Here is a 23,937-nt window from a genome sequence, read left to right as displayed (position 1 = left end):
GAGAGAGGCAGATGATGTGAATATGAGAGTACCTTGCAGAGTGCTCTTTCTGCCTGTTTCAGGTGGGGAGTCATATTATGTTGACAGCTGGCTCAAATTGGAGCATTTCTAGTGTTCTGGAAGAGCAGATGTGAGGTACAGTGAAGTCCTCAGGTACTCAAGTTTACTCTTAAACATGCTACTGAACTAGCCTACATTTTCTTCATTCTTTTATTTATGTAATTGTAGGGTAGGAAAGAAAAAAAGAATATGTGGAAGTGTGAGACCATTATGAAGCCTGTAGAGACAGTAGAAGTTTTACAGACTTCTTTCTTCTCTCAGAGGATGCCAGCCCCCATCAGACTGCGGGAGTTGATCCGGACCATCCGGACAGCAAGAACCCAGGCAGAAGAGCGTGAGATGATCCAAAAGGAATGTGCTGCTATCCGGTCATCCTTCCGAGAGGAAGATAACACGTACCGATGCAGAAATGTGGCAAAGCTGCTGTATATGCACATGCTGGGATATCCTGCACATTTTGGACAGGTAGGTTAAAATTTAGTGCCTTCTGTGCTCTGTGCATAAGCCAGTCTGCCTTCTGTATGTTGGGTACATTGGCTTGTTCAGAGCGTTCCTAGGTGCCGTTCTGCTGTCCTTCGGGATGATTTGAGGTCTATTTTCACATATGTTCTGAGAACGGATGTTAGTTAGTTTTGACTTTGTTAGTGAGATTTGCTGTTTGGGGCTTACATAGTTTGTTTTGAAACTTGGGGTACTGTCTTGTCCTCGCCATCCATGTTTCTGCAGAGCAGTAGTGCTTAAACCACAGTCCAAGACATAGGGATATTTTTAGATTGGTTCAGAACAGCACTTTGGAGTTCTGTCTCTGAAAAATACCACATACTTCAAAGGAGGTTCTATACCCTTTTCCTTCTAAAGCAATGTATTTGAGGCAGAAAAGAGCTGGTCTGTTCCTGGCAATCAGAAGATGGTGTTCCTTATCCCTGTCTTAGTGAGGTGACATGGAGAATGCAGGTATGAGTTTTCCATCTCTTGGCTTATTTTTGATGTTCTATTTTTGACAGAAATTTTAGAAAAGGGAGACAGGAAGATGGAAGCTCTTGATCTACAAAGTGTTGCTCAGGTTAGCTTTGCTTAATCTTTGGGGCATAGTCAGTTTTGGTTAGAAGTCAGTAAGTGTCCTGTTAATAGTAATCTAACCTAGGTCTTCAATAAAGCTAAAATCAGTCAAATTGTTGTACCGCTTTAAGTAGCTTCATGTCTTGTGTGTCTACCCATTTGTGGTTGGATTTACTAATTCTAATACTGAAACAGTAAATTCAAGCCAGTAAAATCAAATTGCAGATAGAGTTAGGGCTCTGCTATAGCATATGAAGTGCATCATCTTACTTCTGTATTACTGGATTCTTCTCTCAGGGTAGTGAGTTTTTGAAAAAGAGCAAGTGAATTTGTGTATTATTCTGTTCTTAATACTTTTCATAGCCAGGCTCCCTGGTCCAAGAGAGAAACTTCCTGTCACAAAAATTAAGGCTAAGTATCTTGGAGTCTTAAGAATAATGAAAAGTGTTACAGATAAGCGTCATCTAGAATTTCAACGTTTGGCCTATGTTAAGAACATTATTTAAATTTAATTTTTCTGTCTTGTTACTCAAGTATTTAATCCCATATAAGGAAGATTAGGTCAGATATCTAATAATTTTCAGTTTCTGCTTTAGTTAATAATGGTAAATACACTCTCAGTGAAAGAAGGCTAAAGCAGATTGTTCAGTATCTGTTATTTGCCAGGCCTGCTATATCTCAAAAAGAAGCATCTATTCTGACTATTTGGGGAGCAGGGTACTTCAGTCAATGCCCTTGGTTATCTTGTAATTTATCAGCTGCATTTTCAGGAGGGCATAGGGCCCAGTGCTGAAAAGGGGTTTTAATAAGTATTCTCCAAGTGAATGAGTTAGAGACCTTTGCACGTCCTCAACACTTATCACTGGAAGGAATCTTTCAAGGTGGTGCTGTTGTATAGGAGTATAGTTTGTGTGAGCTGGGGACCTGTTGAGGACACATGCTGTTCCAGTACTGGAGTCTTGCAGATAGACAGTCCTACACTACAGGCAGTAAGCTTCTGAGAGTGACAGGATAAATATGCAGGAAAGATGTTTTGCTGAAAAACAGGAGAGCCACAAGTGTTGCAGCCTCTCTTAGAGCTGTAAGCAGGCTGCAGCTCACAGTATGGGTGACCAGGAGTGGATGGTCGACCTACTTCTTTCCAAGCCAGGGCTCCTCAACTTTGACCTGGGGTATCTTGTACACAAGTATGAGAATGAGCACCATATTTAGCCAGTGTATGCTGATATGCACGGGATGGCATGCTGTCTCCTGAGCATGTGCAAAGGCCATTTGTGCAAGTTTAGAAGTCATTGGAGAGCCTGGACAAATGGTCAAATAACTCTATTATTGTCATTGTTTCTATTTGCAAAAAAATTCCAGTTGGAAGAGTGGCTATGTCAGTAAAAGTTGGGTAAGCTGTAGTCTGGTTACATGCCAGTAGTATCTGTTACAGTAGTGATGTAGCAGATTTGAATTGTTCCTTTGAATGAAATGGATATAACAGCATCAAGATTTTTTCCACTAATTACACCTCGTAAGAGCTTCAGCTGATCATGTTTCTTAGTACTGCTGTGCATGAATCTAGTTGCTGTGTATTTATATACAAGTGAAACAAGAACTCATTAGCCTTTCATGGGGTAAATTTCACTAATACCGTTTAAATTCAAAAGTACTAGAAATGTATCTTAGAGTATCTGTTGCAGTCGTCAGTTTCCTTATGCTCTTCCTCAGTCATTCATCTTCTGCCTTTGTTGGCCCTTAACCTATAGCTTACATGTCACCAATTTTATGTTGCATTTTTGCAGAGGATTATATAAGTATCTTGCAAACCCGGGAAAGAAGGTTGTTTCAGAGGTGCATTATTCCCTTACAGAAAGCACTGGAAAGATGAGAGCTTGATATCTAGTGTTCTGCATGTTATCTCTGGTTGATCTTGGCCATTTGTGCAGATTCAGTTATCTTTGTGGAGGACTGGTCTTATTGTTCAGAGGTGTTTACCCCTTTTAACCTTCCAAACTGAACTCAATTTCTTTCAAGCCTTTTCTTACGTATTTCTCACCCTTGCACTAGCTGGGCATTCACATGTGACGGCAACTCGAACAGTTGAGTGTGTGTTCTAATGCCATGTGGTTGTGAAAACTTGCCAGGACTAGGACTAGGCCATAGAACTTTCTTTCTCTGGCACTTCAACTTTAATTTTCTTACCAATGTACCATGCAACTTTACTCTGGTGATGTGTGTGTTTCTTGCATCTCACCTGTGTCTGTTGCCTTGTTCAAGCCTCCATCTAGCTGGGATCATGAATTCCTTTTCCTGACACCCTGTGTCTTTGCCTGTGCATGCCCCCTTTGCTATGGATCTGTTGCCAGCTCTGTCTGACCCCTACTCAGACCTATCATGTATGCTTACTTGCTGCCCCAGCTAGTTTGTAAAGCAGACTTACAGGAAGTGTTTGTGAGGGACAGATCTCTACTTTCCTGTTGGGAAAGTAGACATAGATTATAGCTGATTAGTTATCTGTTATAGAAAAATGTTTCAGTGCATAGTAATGTCAGAGTATCTCTGTGGTTGATGGTTTTTGTTTGTTTTTCATTAAAAAAGTGTCAGATTTAAAAATGAGCTAGCAATTAAATTTTAAATTAGCAGAGTGCAGGTGGAAATTGTATGTTGTCTTGGGAATCTCTTCTATACTATGGATCACAGTTGCCATTTGTACAAGGGCAAAAGGGAAACTTGTAGTGGCTGGAATGCACATGATTTTAGTAAACTTCAGGTGTTCCAGTAGAGATTACAGAGAAGTGCAGAAATGTAACTATCTCTGACAATCTACATTTTACCTAGCTAGCAAGTTGGTTACAGATCATAATAAACAAAACCTGTTTTTAGAGTCATAGAATCCTAGAATGGTTTGGGTTGAAAGGTCATTTAGTTCCAACTTCCCTGGGCAAGGATACCTGCTAGTCCAGGTTGCTCCAAGCCCAGTCCAGCCTGGCCTGGAACACTTCCAGGAATGGGGCAGCCACAGCTTCTCTGGGCAACTGAGCCAGGGCCTCACCATGCTCACAGCCAAGAATTTCTTCCCAATATCTAACCTAAAGCTGCCCCTTTTCCATTTGAAGTCATTACCTCTTGTCCTATCACTACGTGTGCTTGTTTTGGCAACTTACAGAACATTGATCCTCTCCCTAGTAGATAAATGGAACCTTTTAAGTCTAGTTCAAAAGTTTAATGTGCATATCAAACATGACACATGATCTAGATTTCCAGATCTTTACTGTTTTGTTTTTAATGATGTATCTTTCATCTCTATCAATATGTTACCATTTACTTTTATGATCTGACATTAACCACCGTATCTGGTATATCTAAGGTCATGGAAGACCAACAGTGTCTGGCCACTTCAAGACACAGGAGCTGCTAATGACCTTCCTGCTGTCTTTTTTGGAGCTTTGGGCAGGTCATTTGACCTTTCTTGGTTTTACACATCACCGAAATGGGAACCAAATACACTTTTAAAAGTGTATTCTGAGAGACATAAATTACTACACATCAAAATTCAAACTGTTTCTCCTCTAGCTAAGAAGTCGTTTCAAGCTAATTATGTCTTCTTTTTCTTCTTTTTTTTTCCAGTTGGAGTGCCTCAAACTTATTGCGTCTCAGAAATTCACAGACAAACGCATTGGGTATTTAGGTGCCATGTTGCTGCTGGATGAGAGACAGGATGTTCATCTTCTTATGACCAATTGCATCAAGAAGTAAGGGTACCACCTCTCCATCAAACTATGCTCTGAGGTTTCAGGAGCAGAAAGTATACTTCTGACAGTGATACTTAGAGTACTTTAGGTTTTTTCCCTTGTGTTAGAAAACTGGTATCTTGAAATTGTTGTGTGCTGTTGACCATAATGAGGCTGTTGTAGTAGTACACTGTATTGGGCCATCCTGTCTAGCTTCTTTAGTGGAAAGAGAATATAAAATTGCATTGATTTGGAGGAGGCATATGTACAATTAACACGTCCTCTGTGTGTTTGTTTGCTTCTGCTGATGAGTTCTGAAGAGTTGTCAAGAAACAAGTCTGTGTATCTTGCTTTTTTTTTAAGATTGCCCTAATGGTCCTGACAAATGCTTTTCATTGGAAGCAAGGCAGCAGCTTAGGATGTGCTGTCATTTTGCTGAAATCAGACAAGAGGGAATTACTATTTTTTTTAATACTTATTTTCTCTCAGCAAAGCAATGTTAAACTGGGACTTTTCTACATCATAGTTTAGTGGATGTTGATGAGTGTGTTTTCAAGATGGTTTGGAGCAGGTATGGAACAGCTGGGTTCTGGTTGACTTGTCCAAAGGTTGTGTGTAGTGTACCTATTTTTATTACTATTTGCTTTTAGCACATAAGCCTCTGAGATATTAGCAAGTAAAGTATTGATCTTCAATTAGACTGTGGCCTCAAAGTGCTTTGAAAGAAACTTGACAAAACTGTGGACCTGAGGATCTGCTAATTTTGGACCTAGTTTCGAGGAGATGAGATTTTTGTCTAAAGATCTTTCATTGAAATGCCATACCTGTGAGGTGCTTCCATTAGAACCAGGCTGCAGGTTAACACCTCTTTTGATTGTTTATGCTGCAGTGAATTTGGTAAGGATGTAGTGAGTATGAACTGGAAATGGGTTAGATGGAAGCTGAGCAAAAGTGGTCGACAGCTTCCCACCATCTCCCTGAGCTGTATATTGCTTTCTCCTTTGGCTTGTATATCTGCCATTGTGTCTTGCTTTTATCTAGACATTAAGGGATTTGATTTATGGCATTGTTTTTCGCTGTTTTATAGCAAGACGCAGATTTTTGAGACGAAAAGGAAAGCAACCTCTTGAAGCATGTACTTGTGATACACACAGCTTTATATAGCTGCCAAAAAATTGTTAAAGGAAGGAAACAAAAAGCCAACCCACTTAGTAGCATGTGCTACCTGTTCCTTCATCTGCATGTTGCCATAACTGCTTGATGTAACAACCAGGATACTGTCTTTCCATTCTGCACCTCGTGCGTGTTTGGTTAGGAACCGCTCCTTTCCCCAGCTCTTCCATCTTGCAGTCCTCAGTTCCCTTTGCCTCCCAAACCAGGAGCTGTATTTTTTGCTTTCTTCAGCATTGAGTCCTGAGTGCTGTGGTGACCTTAGTACCAAACACAGATGGAAAAGTGGTGTAGAAGTCAATTTTAAAGGCTGTTGGGATTGCCATATAGAAGCTATGTTGTCTTGTGCTTGGTGTGACATTGGTAGCTAGCCTCATGAATAGCAGCTCCTGTTAGGTGGTTTAGCTTCTTACTGACCATTTTTCACAACTTCCTTAGGCATATGAATAGGAAAAATTGCTTAACAGAATTCTTGTATGGATTATTTTTGAGGTGTGTGAGTGGTGGGGTTCGTGGGTTTTGGTCAGGATAGAGGATACTTTTACACAGATTTTTCTATACTGTTTGGTTTGTAAGTGCAGAAGCTAAAGCCTGTTGTAGAACATCTTTAAACTGGGACAGCCCACAGTGTCACTGCAGGTCTGTACTTTGCATGCAAGTTCCAAAACTAAAACCATTTTTAACGCAATTTTGTATAGTCTTCCCTCTTCTGAGCTCAATCTCTGGATACCCTGACAGGTCAACCTGATGGTTGAACCAAATATTTTATCTTTTAAATTGAGGATTCTAAGTAGAATTAGTAGCAAACCCTGTGGAACATGCACTCAAAGCTTGTATTGCTCCCAAGTCATGCTCCCACACAGCTTGAATCCAGGAAGTTCTTTTGGGCCATGTGTAGCTGGTTAGATGACTCCAGCTATAGATGACCTCTTTTGTGTGTTCAGTTTCTCTGTGTGCATGCTGATTGACTTTTTTTGTTGTTTTCCTTTACAGTGACCTTAATCACAGCACGCAGTATGTGCAGGGGCTGGCACTTTGTACTCTTGGCTGCATGGGCTCCTCAGAAATGTGCAGAGACCTTGCAGGAGAGGTGGAAAAGCTCCTCAAAACTTCCAATTCCTATCTTAGGAAGAAGGTACTTCAGGAAACTTTTGAATATTGTTATGGATTAAAAGGCAAGATTGATTGAATACCTTGCTAATATCTGGAATACTAGATGACTCAGATCACACTGGGTGAATATTTTCCCAGTGTGCAAGACAGAGCTCAAAACTCCCTGTCTGTTGATAGCAGGAATGTATGTAAACCTCTAAAAGACAAGCCTCCAATTGGTGAGGCAGTTGCTTTTATTTTTGTACTCTCTCCCATAAGGTTATTGGTGGAAAGGTGAACACTTGCCCCCTCATGGACGCTAGCCTCAAAATTCTGATCACCAGTTTTATTTATCTTCTCAGATAAGTCCAGAGAAACTTTCATTATTAACAGCGCAGGCTGGTATCTGAAGATTTGAACCTATTGGATGTCTTCTGTTAATGATGGTGACAGTAGAATGAGAGCTTGAAGGGTTGAGGTCTGGAAATGGACAAACACAAATTATCTCCTTTCTGCAGCAAACGTGCCATAGATCAGCAAAGTGTGATCAGCCTCATTCTTTTAGATTTATTTATTGAGAAGTCTTGGTGAGAGTGTGTAGCAGGAAGATTTAGGAAGGGATGCATTGTTACTTCTTTGTTTAGTGCTGGATCTAGAGAGAGATTAGAGAGAAAGCAATGCTAAGAGGTCTTGCTGTGTTCTGGAAAGAGGCACTTGATTCTCAGGCAGGTGCAAGGAATAGTGTCTCCTGTAGCTTCTCCATCCTAGAAGAAATAGGCATGTGTTTTTTCAAAAATCCCTGTAAGTATAGTTTTATTTCTCATAGCACCCATCATCTGCAGGAGGAAGTTTTTTTGTGGGGAAGGAGATGCTATTCAAGGGAAAGTAAATAACCCATAATTTGGCAGTAAGTTTAATTATTTGCTTCCAATGCATTATCCCCTTCCTAGCAACAGGAAGACAGGCTGAAGCAGCCCTCTTAAAGGCAGAGATGCTTTGCAGATAATAGCGCTTCTTATGTGAATAATGTAAAAAATGAACCATTGCTAGGGGGAGTATTAGTTTGTAGTTCAGTGCTCCCCCAGTTTTATTGAGCTCTCTTCTGGAATGCTGTTCAGTAACACTTGTAATAGAGAGATGGAAAAAGGTGCCATAAACTTTGCAGGCCTTTGTTTATAATGAAGATTTTTATAGTTACCACTGTGCTCGATATTCCCAAAACAGATATTGTTGTGATTGCAGTGTGTACTAATAGAAATGTTTTTCCTATCCAGGCAGCACTGTGCGCTGTTCATGTCATCAGAAAGGTGCCTGAACTTATGGAGATGTTCCTGCCGGCCACCAAAAACTTGCTGAACGAGAAGAACCACGGTAATAGCCAAGACTGTACTTAGCAAGGCTAGGCCATTCTCTAGAGGACAGTGCACTTGCTACCTAAGCCTTTTGTTTGGAGGGAATTTCAGAGGTGTATTTGTATGATTTGTTTCTTTCCATTTCTATGCAGTGAAAGCATATGTCATTTAGAAGGAAGGGATGTGTATGACTCTGCTAGTCAACAGGACTTTAACATGGTGTAGGTGACAAAAGGAATGCTTTCACTGTGTTTTGATACACTTCAGAGTGGGTGAAATAGAAAAGCTTGATTTTTATCCAATACACTGCCTAAAGTGACTCTAAGGCACTGCCTGTTTAGGTTTGGAGGTACTTTTTCTGTGTAGTCTTTCTTTAGATGGAGTTCTGAGGTCTTCTGTGGAAGGTGACATAAGGTCAGCTAGGCTACCCAAATCAGAAGAGAAAATCAGGAAGTGTGAGGAACTCAACGTCCACAATGCAATTAACACATATTGTCCTTCTGGAGTCTTACATTTGTATAGAATCACAGAATGGTTGGATTTAGAAGAGACCTTTGAGGTCAGTAGCCCAACTATGACCATTAATGTACGTTTAGTATGCGAGTTTCGGCAGACCAGATCCAGTTTCTCTCCTCCTTTGGCCTTTAGTTGCAGCTTTGACATGAGCACATTGCTATCTGCTTTCACTTGGACACAGCTGCAAGCACAAATACTTGTAGTGGTAGATACAATATGTTGAATTCAAGAATATTTTTTAATGACTTCCTGTTGTTTTTGTGATCTTTATCAAGTGTCTGGAGCCAGTGGAATGGTGTTAAATGGAGATACATTTTTCTTTTCCCACTCCCTCACCTTTAGGTGTTCTCCACACATCAGTTGTCCTCCTCACAGAGATGTGTGAGAGAAGCCCAGACATGCTTGCACACTTTAGAAAGGTAAGTGTGAACTGGTAATATTGCAGAGTTAATATTCATGGCCTTCTAGTAAAATGCTTACAATTGTTTGGGTGAAGAATTTAATGATACTGTCTGTTTGCTAAATTTTTTTTTAAAGTCATTAAATGTGGGTATTTTGTGTGTATCTAGGCCTAATCCCCTTCAGTAAGTGGTTAAGTTACAAAACATCAGTCTTAGGATTGTACAGTATAAAACTCATCCTAGAGTTAGATTTGCTGTAAAGTTGTCTTTGATGGTCCCTTAGGTTTTTCCCCTCTCCTTGTATCTAATTGCATAGTGACACCAGAATCACAAATGAAATAAACATAGAGACAAAGATGAAAAACTGGAACTTATACCAACACCTGAATGCCTTAACCACAGCCACACAGTTGTATACGCTCAGTTCAAAAACACCCACCTAAGTTCTGGTTGTACAGATACCTCATGCCTGGTGCATGCTGTGCTACACAATTTTCCATTTTAACTTAAGGGTTTGAGAGTCGATGTCACTCTTCCTCCTCTGGTTAGGAGTGTTGCTTCCTATCGCCCTCCTGACTTCCTTATGCTGTTTGCTATAATTTGGTGAGAGTATTATTGCTGTGTGAAACACTACTGATAGAAGAGCATCTGAAAATTGCCTTGATTGTAATTTGAAATTCTTGGTCAAAGAAGGAGAAATTGAACAAAGCTGGTAGAACAGAAAGCTCCATTTGCTTCTCTGAAAAGTCTTAAAGGTGTTGGCTTATTTGCATGCCCAGTTTACTTTCTTCCTTGACTTGTCTACATCATTAGGGATTTAAAACTGTACATCCTTTGGTGCATCTTTGCATTTTGGCATGCATCTTCCCTTGCCTTGATTGTAAATGTCAAAGCAGGAAAAAAAAGTCGGATGAGGTTCATTTTGCAGGTACCATCCCTGCTACTAATTGCTCAGTTGATGTGATAGTTGTGGGAAAACAGAGGAGAGCTGAGTCCACAAAATTTAGTTAGTAGGTGCATTCTTTCTAGCTATTTCTTGTAGTTGTTATGCTGTGAATGGTATAACATTGACCTGTCCCTAATGCTTGCTTCGTCTGTTTTGTCCCTTTTGTCTGTTTGGAATCCTGCTGAGTTAGAATGAAAAGGTAAGAATTAATTCTTCGAGATGATGCATGTTTGCCTTGAATCTGTAGATGTTTGTCCCTTGTGAGGCAGTGCCTCTTAATGACCCAGTTGTGATTGATGCCACATGCTTAGATCATTTGTACTTGTCTAATGGTCTTTGTGTGCTGGTCTTGTCACTAAACCTCTATATTCATGGTTGCCCTGAATCTCAGTTGTGGCCTTCTGTGAACATCAGCCTGCTTTCCTCAAGCTTTCCCTCGTTTGAGGAATATGGATTTTTTGTTGTTGTTTTTATTTGTTGGTTTGGGGTTTTCTTTGGTTTTTTGTTTGTTTGTTTTGGGGTTTTTGTTTTGTTTTGTTTTTGCTTTTTGCTTTTTTTTTTTTTTTTTTTGGCTTTTCATGCCTGTGCAAGCTGTAGCCCTTGGCTTTCTTTTTACCACAAACTGGGCTTTGTATTTTGTCTGAATCATGGGGCAACTTTGGGTGATTCCCAAAAGGAGCAGGACAGAGTTATTTAATTGCCTGTAAGAGGCTGTAAAGACTTTCTGTGCTGCAAAGAGCTACCCAATCCAACAGCAGTGCTGGTATTCTTAATCGGTGTAATTTGTACTCCAGAAGATGGAGGGGGTGTGGCTTTCAACCAGTCTCCACGGCTGTAATGTTTCCCTTTGTTCTGTCCTCAGTCCTGATGACCCTTGCATGTTGGAAGGCAAAGAAAATGTGAATAAGGGTTCCAGGAATGCTCCACTTGTCTGTTACTGTATTTGGAGGGAAGATGTTGCAGCGCCCTTTGGTTTCCCCTTTAAGGCAGATACAGGAAATTCAGGGTTCATTTTGTTTGTGTGTTTTATGAAATGCACGTTTTCAGAGGAGTGTGTAATTCCTGAAGGGCAAAGTTAGGAACAAAAGGAGATGGCAGGGAGACTAGGCTGGTTTTCTTCTTGCACTGTACCACAAATGTAGATTTACTACTTTAAAGATACAATATGGTGCTCTGGTCCCAGCTTAACTGTTTCTAGTTATGTCTTAGCCAAGCTGTAGGTATTCATACAGCATCAGCCCTAGGTGTGCAGGTTGAACTTTGTGGAAGAATCCAGAGACTGACTTGCTTTCAAATACAAGATTTGTTCTTGGACCTGTGCTTCAAAGCTGGGGGCAGGGAAACAACAGTACCCTAATAGGACAACTCTCTTCTTCGCAGCTTGTTCCCCAATTAGTTCGTATTCTGAAGAACCTTATCATGTCTGGATATTCACCAGAGCATGATGTGTCTGGGATCAGTGACCCCTTTTTGCAGGTAAGAACTGATGCAAACAGTGACTGATAGCTTTAGTTCTAGGACTGTGTTTTGAGCCTTAGGTGTGATGAGGTGGTTGCCTCCACACCTGTGTTGATTTTAAGATTTTTTTTTGTCTTCCTTTGAGCTGATTGTGCAAATGCTGTTCATCTGCCCTAGTGAAAGACACCAATCTTAGTTTAACCAGCAGTTGTAGTGCCTTATCACATTATGTGACAAAAGAGAGAAGCAGCACATACTGGTTTTGGAAGGCTGTGCCTGGTAGTGAGGGGACTCTGAACAGTTCTGGCTCGTGGGAAGAAAATAAGCACAGCAAAAGCCTGTTTTTGTAGATAACGTTCTTACCCGGGATAAGCATTTTGCTTAAGAATGGAAATCAGCAGCTTGTTTTGCTTTCTTGCCACTATGACCCCATGTCAAACACTGCCATCCAAGCTTTTCTTTGCTTTATTTTATCAAATAGGTACGGATCCTGCGGTTACTAAGAATTTTAGGGAGAAATGATGATGATTCTAGTGAAGCAATGAATGATATACTTGCACAGGTGAGGTCTGCAAGGTTGATGAGTGGTTTAAACTTTCTCTTAGTTTCTTAGTAATTTGGGTTTAGCAGCACTGGTGAGGATACAGCTGCTTGCCATGATGAGTGAAATTTTATTGAAAGAGATGCATGTTCACAAGTGTGCTGTTTTGTAGGGGTTGGTTACTTTCACTGCCTGTTCTGCAGAGCAGCACAAAGGGGATCTGTTTTGAATTCGTTGGAGTTATTTTGTTTCCTTTCTCCAGGTTGCCACTAATACAGAAACAAGTAAAAATGTGGGAAATGCCATTCTGTATGAAACTGTGCTGACTATTATGGACATAAAATCTGAGAGTGGTCTGAGAGTAAGTTGCCTTTACTATGGCCTTTTTTTTTCCTAGGAGATTGTATTAGAGTAATTTGTGTGGAAGACATAAAGCAAGGTTGTTTCACCAAAATACATCTCTGCAGCTGACTCTAGATAAGACTGTAGCCTTTTCAGAAAGGGCACTCGTTTCGGGGGAGGGAGGATGTTTGGGTTTTTCAAAATAACAAAAATTAAAAGGCAGAATTTCCTGCAGAGTGCATGTCCTGAGTGCGAGTGAGAGCCTGCGATGTGTCTCTTAGCTTTTCCTCCACTTAAGCAGCTTCTAGAGTTCTTTTTGGCTAAGAAAGACCGCAATGCTAGTTTTGACGTGTTGCCTTTGAAGTTGTCATGAAATGATGAAGATGACCAGCAGTCCTTTTAGATCACTGATCTTCCCTAACTTTTTCTGCAGGTCTTAGCCATTAACATCCTAGGCCGTTTCTTATTAAACAACGACAAAAATATTAGGTAAGTGGTACAAAGTGTATTTTGATAACACCCAGTTTAAAACGTGTGAGAAGCAGTTGCACAAACGTGATGCTGAAGTAAACCCTTCCGTGAGACCATGTTGGGATCGCTGCTCTTGGGGTTAGTGTGGCTGTTGAGCTTGCTTCTTTCTTGGTGTGTTTTTTTCTCTGTGCAAATCGTAGCTGTGGCCCTGCCCTTCTTAGTTGGTAAGTTTGAATGTATGATCTATTTCTCAACGTGTGATTTTTTTTTTTTTTTTAATCAGGTCCATGTTTTTTCCTGTGTTGTCCCAAGTGGTCTGTGGTGCTTTTCAAATCAGAGTTGGCATTGGAGAGCTGATAAATTAGGCAAAGACTGATTTTTCTGATTGTGTGCTGGTGGCAACAAAAGAATTTAGTTGTGCTCTGGTCACTGTTAATCAGGATGTGGAATTGCTGAGACTGCTAGAATTGAATACCGTCTCTAGGCAATTGGATAGCAAATCAGGATATGGGTTGCAGACTCTAGCCTTGGAAATTGCGACTCATGCTAGTTTGAGTATAAGATCTGCAGAGGTGCTTGGGACAGGTGCTTGTCTGGGCAGCAGTGTGTTGTTAGGCGTGTTGCAGTTTAGTGTGGTAACTCGCCTGTGAAGATAGGCCAGGCAGTCCCCTGTAGGATTTCCATTCGTTACCGAGTACAAGAGAATCCTATTCTGTTGCAAAATAAGACTAGATTTGGGCCAATGGGACAGTGTCTGTGCATAGAAATTAAATGGCTACAGTCAGCTACTGATTACCGTATGCCCTTATCACAGATATGTAGCTTTGACGTCATTGTTGAAAACTGTGCAGACAGACCATAATGCAGTACAGCGGCACCGAAGCACCATTGTGGACTGCCTGAAGGATCTGGATGTCTCCATTAAAAGGTAATCAAATTATCAGTGAAATAGACTCTTGAGGTTGACAGTCTGTGGAAGGTGAGCAGAGCATAGGGGAAAATGACAATAATCCTGGGGAGCTGTGAGACTGCTGTGAAGGTATAATACGGTTCATAATTCAAACAAGATAATGGAGATGTGCACCCACCTTCTTGGAAAAACTGCTGTTACATTTCATGGGGAAAAAATAAATTCTGTTTGCCTGAATTTTTCCGAAGTGCAATATCAGTGGAGATTAGATTTGTGTGCTCTCAGTGAGATGGAAAGCTGCTGTGCCCAATGATTGTGGTCAAACGTACTCTGATGTGCTCCACATTGTTTTCCTTTCCCAGATGAACAGGCAGTGCCATGTTGTCTTGAAGCAGTGTTAAGTCATCCAAATAATGTATTCTTAGATGTATTAGGGAGTGGTAGAATTCAGACTTGATTGCTCGAACAATTTGTTTACAAACCCCATCCTTTTATCATTCTTGGTGTTCATTTGTCATTTAATAGTGGTGTGTTGCTGCTTCTCTGGGCTATGGGGAAGCTTGCAACCTTATTTCTCACTACAGAAATACTTTTTGTCTTTTACTCAGTCTTAATTTCTTCCAGTTTCTTCTCATTACTTCAGTTATGTTCCTTTTACTCATGATAGTAACTTTCTCCTGTTTCTGTCACTCACGGAAATTCTTGAACTGTTCTGTCTCACTTTTGCCCAGCCTATATGGAAAGCTGTTGTTCTAAACTGAGTCTTTCAGCCTGTTGATTCCTTGTTCTTTTTTTCAGAACTCTTCTCCTCAACATTATTCTTTCTGTAACTGGGTTACAAGGAAAGGTCTGAGCTCAGTGCAGCATACAGCATGCAGTGATGGGGACAGCAGCCTTTTTCCTGTTGCGTTTCGTAAAATCTCTCTGCTACCGGCCAGAATTTCATTGAGCACTCTTCACATGAATATACCTTCCGAATTGTTCAACCTCTTTTTTCCATCTACTCAAACTGATTAGATACACTACAGATCCTTGTTCTGATAGGCATTCTTCAAACTTATGCCCATCTTTGAATCAGATCTAGATTTTTTTTTAACAGCACCACTCAGACTCATATGTGCAAAATAGGAAAGAAATGGGATTTGTCTTGCTTCTGAAGCTTATATTTAACTGCTATGTAATGGGTATCATGTAATCTATTTTTACAGTTGCAATCTATCCCAAACCACAAATTTGTATTTTAAATGCAAAACAAGGCAGGCTGCTGTTGCTGTTTGGTGTCAGAGCCTGCCTGGGACTAGGTTGTGGAACAGCAAAGCCTCATCTAGGTTTTGAGTAGAAGGAAACAAAAACATTTTATTGGTGCCTGCCAAGAAAACAAGGGTATGCTACAAACAACTGAGCTTCATATCTGAGTGCTGTTGGAGGATGAAGCCTTTGAGTGATCCATCAGCAGAGCACGATGTTGCCATGCTGACACTCGTGCTGCTGACAATGCACTGTCTTCATTGAAGCATTATATTGACTGGATATATGTCAGAGTCCCAGGTAGCAAGCTTCAAGGACTTGAGGGAAAGACATGATACCTAGTTTTGGTTATCTGAAGCATGGCCTCTGCTCGTTATCTTGTAACTGGTACAGTTAGTCTTTGGTCCATGTAGTGTAATTCAGAATGGCTTTGCCATTTAATTCTTTTTGTCTGCTTCATTTGATCAAACTACATGATTAAGAGCTTTGTGACAGAAATGAAACATGTGATATGACTGAAGGTAAGCAATAGGCGCTGAGATAAATGCCTGGTATTAACACTACAGTGTTCTCCTGTGCAGCTGCAGTATTGATATATCTGCTATAAAATGACTGAAATTTTAAACATAAACATGGAAAACTTGTAACCCAGTAGGGTCAAGTGTAGGGAGTTGGGAACTAGTTGGAGAGATGGAAACAGTTCTAATAATGGTATAGGTCATCAACTAAACAGATTTAAATGTTAAAAGGTAACAATTTAGTTTGGTATCTCCACCCTAATTCTGAATACCTCTGTATTTTCTCAGTCCCTGGGTTTTAGTTGGGTAAAAAGCTGTTGCAGAGTTGTGCAGAAATCAATCACGTTTGAAGTTGATAGTCTTCATCCAAAAAATATCAGAAGAACGAGAGATGTGTGCTAGAATCAGCTACAGAAGCTTCAAGTAGAAGGGCCGGGGAGTAGCCTCTGAGCTCTCAATGTGCACAAAAAGGAATGGCAAGGAGCTAGTACTCTGACTAGTTCTGGTGTCAGCATGTCTGTGATGAGGAGGAATAAACAACACCAGGGTAACTTCGGGTTCTAGTAGTCTTACGTAGTTTATCCAACAGGATACAGTAAAGCTTATCAGTTAATATTTTAAATCTCCACTGCGTTTGAATCTCCAATATATGGAATTGGAAACGGGTCTGTGCTGGACCCCTCAAGCTGGAGAAAGCGTGTTGTGGCATGGTTTAGTTGTTACAGTTTTGTGTCAGAAATGACCAGCATTCGATTACACTTGGGCAGTCAGACTTTTAATCCTGATGGACTCTGGTTGCTGAAAGATATTGCTAGCCTTAAGCTATCTTTAACATATGGATAGATATTTCTAGAACACCCCATAGCCCCGCTCCCCCTTAATTTTTTGGGGGGTGGATGTTTATTGTCTGCCTATGAACAAGAAAATACTGACACATTAAATGTGGAGGGCTGTTCTCACAGGATTAGTAAGTATTGATCTCTTCTTAATTAAAAGGTAACTGCATTTTTGTAGCTGGATTTGGGGGTTTTTTTCTTCCTTCACTAGGTGAAGTTACTTGATTGGTTTTCTGTCTCTTGCCCTAGGCGTGCAATGGAACTGAGTTTTGCTCTTGTTAATGGGAACAATGTCCGTGGAATGATGAAGGAGTTACTGTATTTCCTAGATTCCTGTGAACCAGAGTTCAAGGCAGACTGTGCATCTGGAATATTTCTTGCAGCTGAAAAGTATGGAGTTGTTTTACTTACTAATAATTTTTGGTACATCCTTGGGATTGTAAACAACCTTGTGTGTTGTTTCTCTCCCTGCTTGCTCCCAAGAGAGAATGCGTTGATTCATTTCTTCTCTGTTCACTGATTTATGTGTGGTTTGTCAGTTGTAGCCCTCCCTCAGTATTGGTGTCCCTCCTCATGAACCAGTGGGCCAGGAAGTAACTGAAAGGGGAGGTTCTGGTGATGGTGGGTTTCTTGCTGGTGTTAAAGACTGGCAGTTATTGCTCTAACTGCTTTTCTTAATTTTGTCAGATATGCTCCTTCCAAGCGCTGGCACATAGACACAATTATGAGAGTCCTAACAACGGTAAGTGAAATTGCCTCTCTTTGTGTGTGACTACATAAAGTTTTCTTGTCTGTAGGAAGTTACTCACCATCAAGTTGAAGATGGTTCTAAAGGCTGGCAGATAAATACAGAGATAAATACAGCTGCTAAAATACAGAGAGGAAGTGTACTTATGATAGTCACATTTACTGAGTTTACATGTTTTTGACTGGCTGCCTTGGATCACTGAGTGGTTTTTTAGAAGAACTGTACTATTTCAGAAGCACACACGAGTAACAGTGTGTAACAGTGTGTCTACTGCAGTAATCACATCACTTTGTAAAGACAACTCTTGTACTGTCTGTTTCCAATATACAGTGCTTTCAGAGGAGAGTGAATGCAGCCTTAAGTGACTTGCAAAGAGAAAGGGGGTGAAGGAGTTTCTTGGAATTACTCCAAGTTGAGTTTATCAAAACTTGTTAATAAAACTGTATCAACAGCCTTCTTGTTCACCTTCTTTGGGTTTAATTATTGCTCTTTATCTACTTGAATTTGTCTGTAAACATCATAGCTGAGGTGGAACTGGAGTAGTGTTTTGGCAACTGAGGGAAGAGATCTTGATAACTTGGGTAGGCAGTGTGTTCTCTCAGGCAAAGGAGTGGGAAGAGATTTATCGGTATAGGGTTCAAATTTGAGAAGTTCATCAAGGGGTAAGTCTGCCTGGGGGTGCCATTTTGTCACCCTGAAACAGAGAGAAGTAGATTCGTCTGAAGTGAGAATTAATTTCCATTGGAAAGTTTGCTGTGAGAATTGCTCTCAGATGACTTCCTTCAGTAAAGTAATTGCCTTTTCTTGTCTGCGAGATAAACCACTTATAAAGTTGTATTCATTTCTGCTTTCTATCCTCTTGCAGTTTTGGGGTATCTGTAGTGTGGATTTCTGAGTATAGTTTTATTTGTTGGTAAATGTGCTGTCCTGTACTTCTTCCCCCTTGAGGTTGCTTAAAATCAACCATAAAGTGCTCATGGATGAGAAAGTTGGTTTTTATTTCCATGCACATTAGGTGGTTTTGTGAAGGGTGTCACAGCTGCTGAGTGTTACTTAAGAACGTCCTTAGTAAAACCTAACAATTGTTCTTGTAGGCAGGAAGTTATGTTCGTGATGATGCTGTTCCCAATCTGATCCAGTTAATAACTAATAGTGTGGAGATGCATGCCTACACTGTGCAGAGACTCTACAAAGCCATCCTTGGAGATTACTCCCAGGTAAAACCAAATGTGGCCAGCTTCAGTTTCTTTATTGTACTGCAATAATTACACATGTTTACTAAGATCTCAGTGTGAGCCAACATCACCTTGTCTGGCTCCAAGAGAGAGATTGCTGAGCAGGCATGTCTTCTGTAAGTTCATCTTCTTTTTAGTTCTCCAATTCTCTTACGGAATTCTTGATCGAATCAGATATTCCTCTTTCTTCTGCTGTGGAAGGCTAAGCTTGATCTTAGAAAAGGAGATGGTTTCATTTATCATACAGGCAGCCATTTATATCTGAGCCTTCTCTGGTTTTTCTTCCAACAGCAACCCCTGGTGCAAGTTGCCTCCTGGTGCATAGGAGAGTATGGAGATCTTCTGGTGTCCGGTCAGTGTGAAGAGGAGGAACCAATACAGGTATAGCTTGGGAAAGAACAGCAACTGTACACCTGGCTGAGGCTGGACCCACTTGATGCTGGCTAGGTGAAGGGAGTGCTTTCAGCAGTTCCCTAGCACTGATGTCCATGATGGTAGTGGACCCTGGACAGGAATCTCCTTCCCCTGCTGCAGGCATGGACTGTGTAAACACTGGCTGTGTGGAGTGCTTCTACAACTGGCAGAGTGGTATGGTTTCAGTGCTAACTGACTTGGAAGAAATCTGCTGGGGTCTTAGCAGTGTATTTCAGTGATAAACCTGCTCTTCAATGTGTGAAACAGATCAGAACTGTATTTTAAAACTCATACCATGGGATCTCCACCTGGATGCATGTCTCACATGCTCTGAACACAATGCTACAGGCTCAGAGTTGCAGAGGAGGCGTGGCACATCCATTAGGCAAGAGGCAGGTTTTTGTGCTCTGGAAGGCTTGCTCTAAGCTCCCCTCTGTCTTAGCCTAACCTCTCTGTACCTTTTCAGGTAACAGAGGATGAAGTTCTTGATATTTTAGAAAGCGTCCTGATATCAAATATGTCTGCATCTGTGACACGAGGCTATGCTCTCACTGCCATCATGAAGCTCTCCACAAGGTTCACCTGCACTGTCAAGTGAGTTCCCATTGGTGGTATACTGCATAAGGCTTTGTTGCAAATATACCAACATCAGTTGTCTTCAGTAGGAGTATTCCTTGAACATGTTCTGCTTCTGTGGTTGACAAGAGTCATCCTGTTATTTGTTGGCTTTTACAGTCCTCCTTTGCTCACAGGCTGGAAGATGTCTGTTGGGGGTACTGTTTTCTCTATGGATGCCCTGTGCTGTGTGGGGACTTAATCTATGTTGCTGTTTCTTGAAAACTACTTATGGGGAAGAGAAGTCCTTACTTTCAGTGGACTGTTCTTTCTGGTTCCTTTTTTGGATGATGGATAGAAAAATAGCCTTGTTTCCTGTTGGAGGCTTCTCAGTGTGGGTAGTTGAGCTTTTTTATGCTATACCCTAAGGTGGTGTATTAATCACTTGCTGATGCTGTTGTGAAGGGACAGTTCATATATGGATGTTACATGGATACTGCACAGACTGCTGTTTTACACAGGTTACATGGGACTCCTGTTGAACAGAGACTAGGTAGCATCTTGGGCATGACACATGCTAATCCCTTGCTTATTGCTGCTAGTTTCATGGTGGTTTTGTTTTCCCTTGCCCCCCAACAGTCGCATTAAGAAGGTAGTTTCCATCTATGGCAGCAGCATTGATGTGGAGCTACAGCAGAGAGCTGTGGAATATAATGCACTTTTCAAGAAATATGATCACATGAGGTAAGTGCTGATAGAATTTTGGTGTTTGAAAAGGATCATTATCTGCTCTGATGTCCTGTGGTTGACACTCTACTGTGAGAACTTTGGTGATTTCTGGTAGGGTTACAGAGGATCTGGAGTCCCTCCCCTTCTACAGGGTTATTAGTGAGTGTTTTAAGGACTTAATGTATCCTGTGATACTGTTCTGTGATCAGAGACACTCTCTGCCAAAGCTTTTGTCCTGCTTTGAGCCTGAGCTTGTCAGGTACTGGGGGAAGCAGGAGACAGGAGGGCTTGTTTGTCTTTTTGCTATCAGCTAGTGTGTTTATACTGGCACAGAATGCCAGGGATTGCTTCTGACCACCTCAAACTGTCATGCAGTCTTACAGTTCCCCTGCATGGGAGCTCAAGGGAAAAGGCAGGTTGTCATGTATATATCAGCTCTTGAATGTCTAAGTATTTGGATTGGGATCCAGGAAGATGGCACAGTGTAACTATGTCAGCTTCTTTCAGGCCAGCACTGCTTGAGAGAATGCCAGTAATGGAGAAAGTCACCACAAATGGCCCTGCTGAGATTGTACAGACCAATGGAGAGACAGAGACAGCAGTACTGGAAACCAAACCTCCACCCTCTGGATTGCAACCTGCTAACCAGGTAACAGAAACTGACCCAGGATAAATTTCCACTGCCTGTCAGACCACATTCCAGCCAGTGCCAACAGAAAGCTGAGACCATCTCCCTTGCCCTCTCTACTTCTTTGCTGTTTCTGACTGGTGATGATTGTATCATTGCTCTGCTCTGGTGGCTCTAGTGTTGTAGTGGTTTGGTCCAAAATACTCATTACTCAGGAGCAGGGTGGGATTATCTCAGTTGGTTATGGTGCTATTAATGCCAAGGTCATGCATTTGATATGGGCTATTCACTTTAGAGTTGGACTCAGTAATTTTTGTGGGTCCCTTCCAACTCAGAATATTCTGTGATACCCCAACCTGTCTTTAGTGTGCATGAACTCAGTCCTTCCCTATCTCTTTGGTCCCTCAAGCATGAAAACTAGCTTTCTTGTGGGGCATGGGATCGCAGTGAAACTAAGAACCCCTCTAACTGGCCATTAACTCTGGTGGTCTTCAGTTTGAGAACAAATAGAACACACTGCATTTGCAAGGGAAAGTAGCAGAAAGTTGAATATATGTAAGTTTTACATCCACTCTCTCATTAGGCAAATGATTTATTGGACTTGTTGGGGGGAAGTGATATAACACCTGTAATTCCCACTGCACCTACAAGCAAGCCAGCCTCTGCTGGTGGGGAGCTGCTTGACCTCCTGGGAGACCTCAACCTAACAGGTGAGCAGGCTGCATTTCTTACAAGTCTACATTCCCATCCCTGGGATGGGATGAGGGTGGGCTACTTCTTCATTGTCTTTTAAGTCCTAGTTTTTACACTTACTCTTAGCAAGATCCATATTAGCATACAGGTGGGAGTCAGGGAATGAAGTCACAGGTTGATTCTGTATGATTAGCTGGTGAGACTTGAGCATTTTCACACCTGAGTCTGGGAATGCTGTGAGCCTTTCCAGAGAGGACTGTGAGATGTGAGGAATCAATTCCATTTGAATGCTTGCTAGTAAAAGAGGAGCCAGTTCTTGAAAGCAAAGAAGGGGAGGATGACAACACAGGTGTTTTATAGAGCTTCGTGTAAAGAAATACAATATGCAGCAGTCAGTCTTTGGCAAAGGAGTAATTACTCTTCATTCCTGACAGCAAAGTATTAATCCTTCAACATTTCTTGTAGGTTCTCCAGTATCTGCCCCTGCACCCCAGATAGCACAGCCTCCGTTCCTGCTCGATGGACTTACATCTCAGCCTCTCTTCAATGATATTGCTGCAGGTTAGGGACATGTAAATCCTTTGCCTAAAGTGCCCCAACACCCAGCTAGAAGGGGAAACAAGGAATAGTAAAGGAAAGAAAAAAAAAAAAAAAAAAAAGAGGCAATTTGAAAGTGTGGCATAGATACTTGAGCACAACAGGGGTGTGTTTAATTTTCAGAAGAGTCTGGGGTAAAGTAAATGTATACTACGATGTTGAGAGTGATCTCCAGATTCTGTAGGTCTGCTGCTTTTTTGTTTCCTACAGGAATCCCCTCCATTACTGCATACAACAAGAATGGGCTGAAGATTGACTTCACCTTTGAGAGGTCGAACACCAACCCTAGTGTCACTGTAATCACGATACAGGCCTCCAACAGCACAGAGCTGGATATGACAGATTTTGTTTTCCAAGCTGCAGTACCAAAGGTAGAGCCACTTAGGGCAACTACAGTGAGAAGTTGAAGGCCAGTTGCAAACACTTCCTGATTGGTGCTTTCATGTAGATAGGAATTTGCAAGGTCAGCAAGGCTGAGAACTGTTACAAGGATCTTTTAGTGCCCAGTTGGGTCATCTCTTGCCAGTCTGAAAGTATGTGTTGTAAATGCAATAGAACACAGATTCCAGTCAAATTGGACCACTTCTGCTTGGACAAAATCATGTTTTGAAATCACCACTTTCTAGAAAAATTGCTAAACCTCAAGCAAAAAAACCATTTGGGTCAAAACCAGTATTTTGGAGACACTAATCATACCCTTTATTCCTAATTTCTAATAAAATACATCATGTTCTTTGGAGCTATGAATACATGAAAGAAAAAATCTTTTGAAGCCATTAGTTGCTTATAAAAGTTTAAATGAGTCACAATATGGTGATTATTGGCAGTCCTCATTTAAAGAAATTAATTGTTTCCGTTTGCACTCAGCTGCAGCACAAAAGGTGGGAGACATATTGCCTAGTTTATAGCAGAGCAGACTATTGAAGCAGCATGTGACTGGAATGCTCTCGAAATTTAAGAAAGTACGTTCACTTCTAGGAATTAGTATTCCTCTAACTAGCATTCAGGTAGCTTTTGCACCTACCATAGGAAGGAATTAGGGAAAGAACAGGCCTCCTGAAGTTACGGGTGTGCTGACTGTTCCTGTGAGTGCAACGCATGAAAGAAAGCATCTCTGCTGATCTTGGTACACTGCAGTAAGCCCTTACCTCCTATGATTTGTGTTTCCTGGATCCTACTTGCATAGAAAGCAGATGGGCCAGTGAATGTGTTGTTCTTAGGGAACAGCAAGATAGGGAATTCAAGAACTGATTTTTAAGGGCCAGAAACCAAACTTTTAATGTCCCTTGCTTTCTTTCAGTGCAAACAAGTCACTTCGTACTTGCTTACACATCAAATTTTTTTCTTTTTGCCCTGTTTTCAGACATTCCAGCTGCAGCTTCTGTCTCCCAGCAGCAGTGTCATCCCTGCATTTAACTCTGGGACCATCACACAGGTCATTAAAGTTCTGAATCCACAGAAGGTGAGTGATTCCAAGAAGAACTGTTGAAGATACTGTCTTGTAGTCATTCATTTAGTGGCACAGGGATGCATCTGTGATGAGAGGTAGGGAGTGATGGTAGTGAATGGTATGTTTTTCATGGCAGTCACTTCGGTTAGAGTTAGGAAAAAGTTACAAAAAACTCAGGAGGTTCTGGACACAGGTTTGGCCTTCTATTTGGTTTTACTGCTAAAACAGTGTAACAGCTTTGCTACCTTGAAT

At 41.2% G+C, this 23,937-nt stretch overlaps 1 protein-coding gene and 1 non-coding gene across 4 annotated transcripts in view; both read left to right on the top strand.

Annotated features, from left to right (window-relative positions):
- AP1G1 (adaptor related protein complex 1 subunit gamma 1) overlaps positions 1–23,937 on the top strand; it is a 38,312-nt gene that overhangs the window by 8,665 nt on the left and 5,710 nt on the right. For 2 of the 3 annotated variants that reach the window (XM_039558077.1, XM_010403557.4), the window contains exons 2-23: positions 322–525; positions 4,732–4,856; positions 6,999–7,140; positions 8,372–8,468; positions 9,308–9,384; positions 10,503–10,511; positions 11,693–11,788; positions 12,252–12,332; positions 12,574–12,672; positions 13,087–13,142; positions 13,939–14,052; positions 16,886–17,026; positions 17,324–17,378; positions 18,479–18,601; positions 18,911–19,000; positions 19,500–19,627; positions 20,228–20,332; positions 20,825–20,966; positions 21,529–21,655; positions 22,104–22,199; positions 22,446–22,606; positions 23,599–23,697. In XM_039558077.1, coding sequence (XP_039414011.1) covers positions 325–525; positions 4,732–4,856; positions 6,999–7,140; positions 8,372–8,468; positions 9,308–9,384; positions 10,503–10,511; positions 11,693–11,788; positions 12,252–12,332; positions 12,574–12,672; positions 13,087–13,142; positions 13,939–14,052; positions 16,886–17,026; positions 17,324–17,378; positions 18,479–18,601; positions 18,911–19,000; positions 19,500–19,627; positions 20,228–20,332; positions 20,825–20,966; positions 21,529–21,655; positions 22,104–22,199; positions 22,446–22,606; positions 23,599–23,697 — 2,364 coding nt within the window. In that variant the 5' untranslated portion in view covers positions 322–324. The remainder of the gene's footprint in view (positions 1–321; positions 526–4,731; positions 4,857–6,998; positions 7,141–8,371; positions 8,469–9,307; positions 9,385–10,502; positions 10,512–11,692; positions 11,789–12,251; positions 12,333–12,573; positions 12,673–13,086; positions 13,143–13,938; positions 14,053–16,885; positions 17,027–17,323; positions 17,379–18,478; positions 18,602–18,910; positions 19,001–19,499; positions 19,628–20,227; positions 20,333–20,824; positions 20,967–21,528; positions 21,656–22,103; positions 22,200–22,445; positions 22,607–23,598; positions 23,698–23,937) is intronic. The other variant, XM_039558079.1, reaches the window with a different exon arrangement.
- LOC120410637 lies at positions 15,449–15,535 on the top strand. The gene has a single exon (XR_005602933.1). It is a non-coding gene; the product is annotated as a small nucleolar RNA SNORD71 (small nucleolar RNA).

This window comes from Corvus cornix, chromosome 11, assembly GCF_000738735.6.
Source record: "Corvus cornix cornix isolate S_Up_H32 chromosome 11, ASM73873v5, whole genome shotgun sequence".
Lineage (NCBI taxonomy): Eukaryota > Metazoa > Chordata > Aves > Passeriformes > Corvidae > Corvus > Corvus cornix.
The sequence above is the reverse complement of the archived record's forward strand: the minus strand, read 5'-3'. Positions and strand labels throughout refer to the sequence as shown.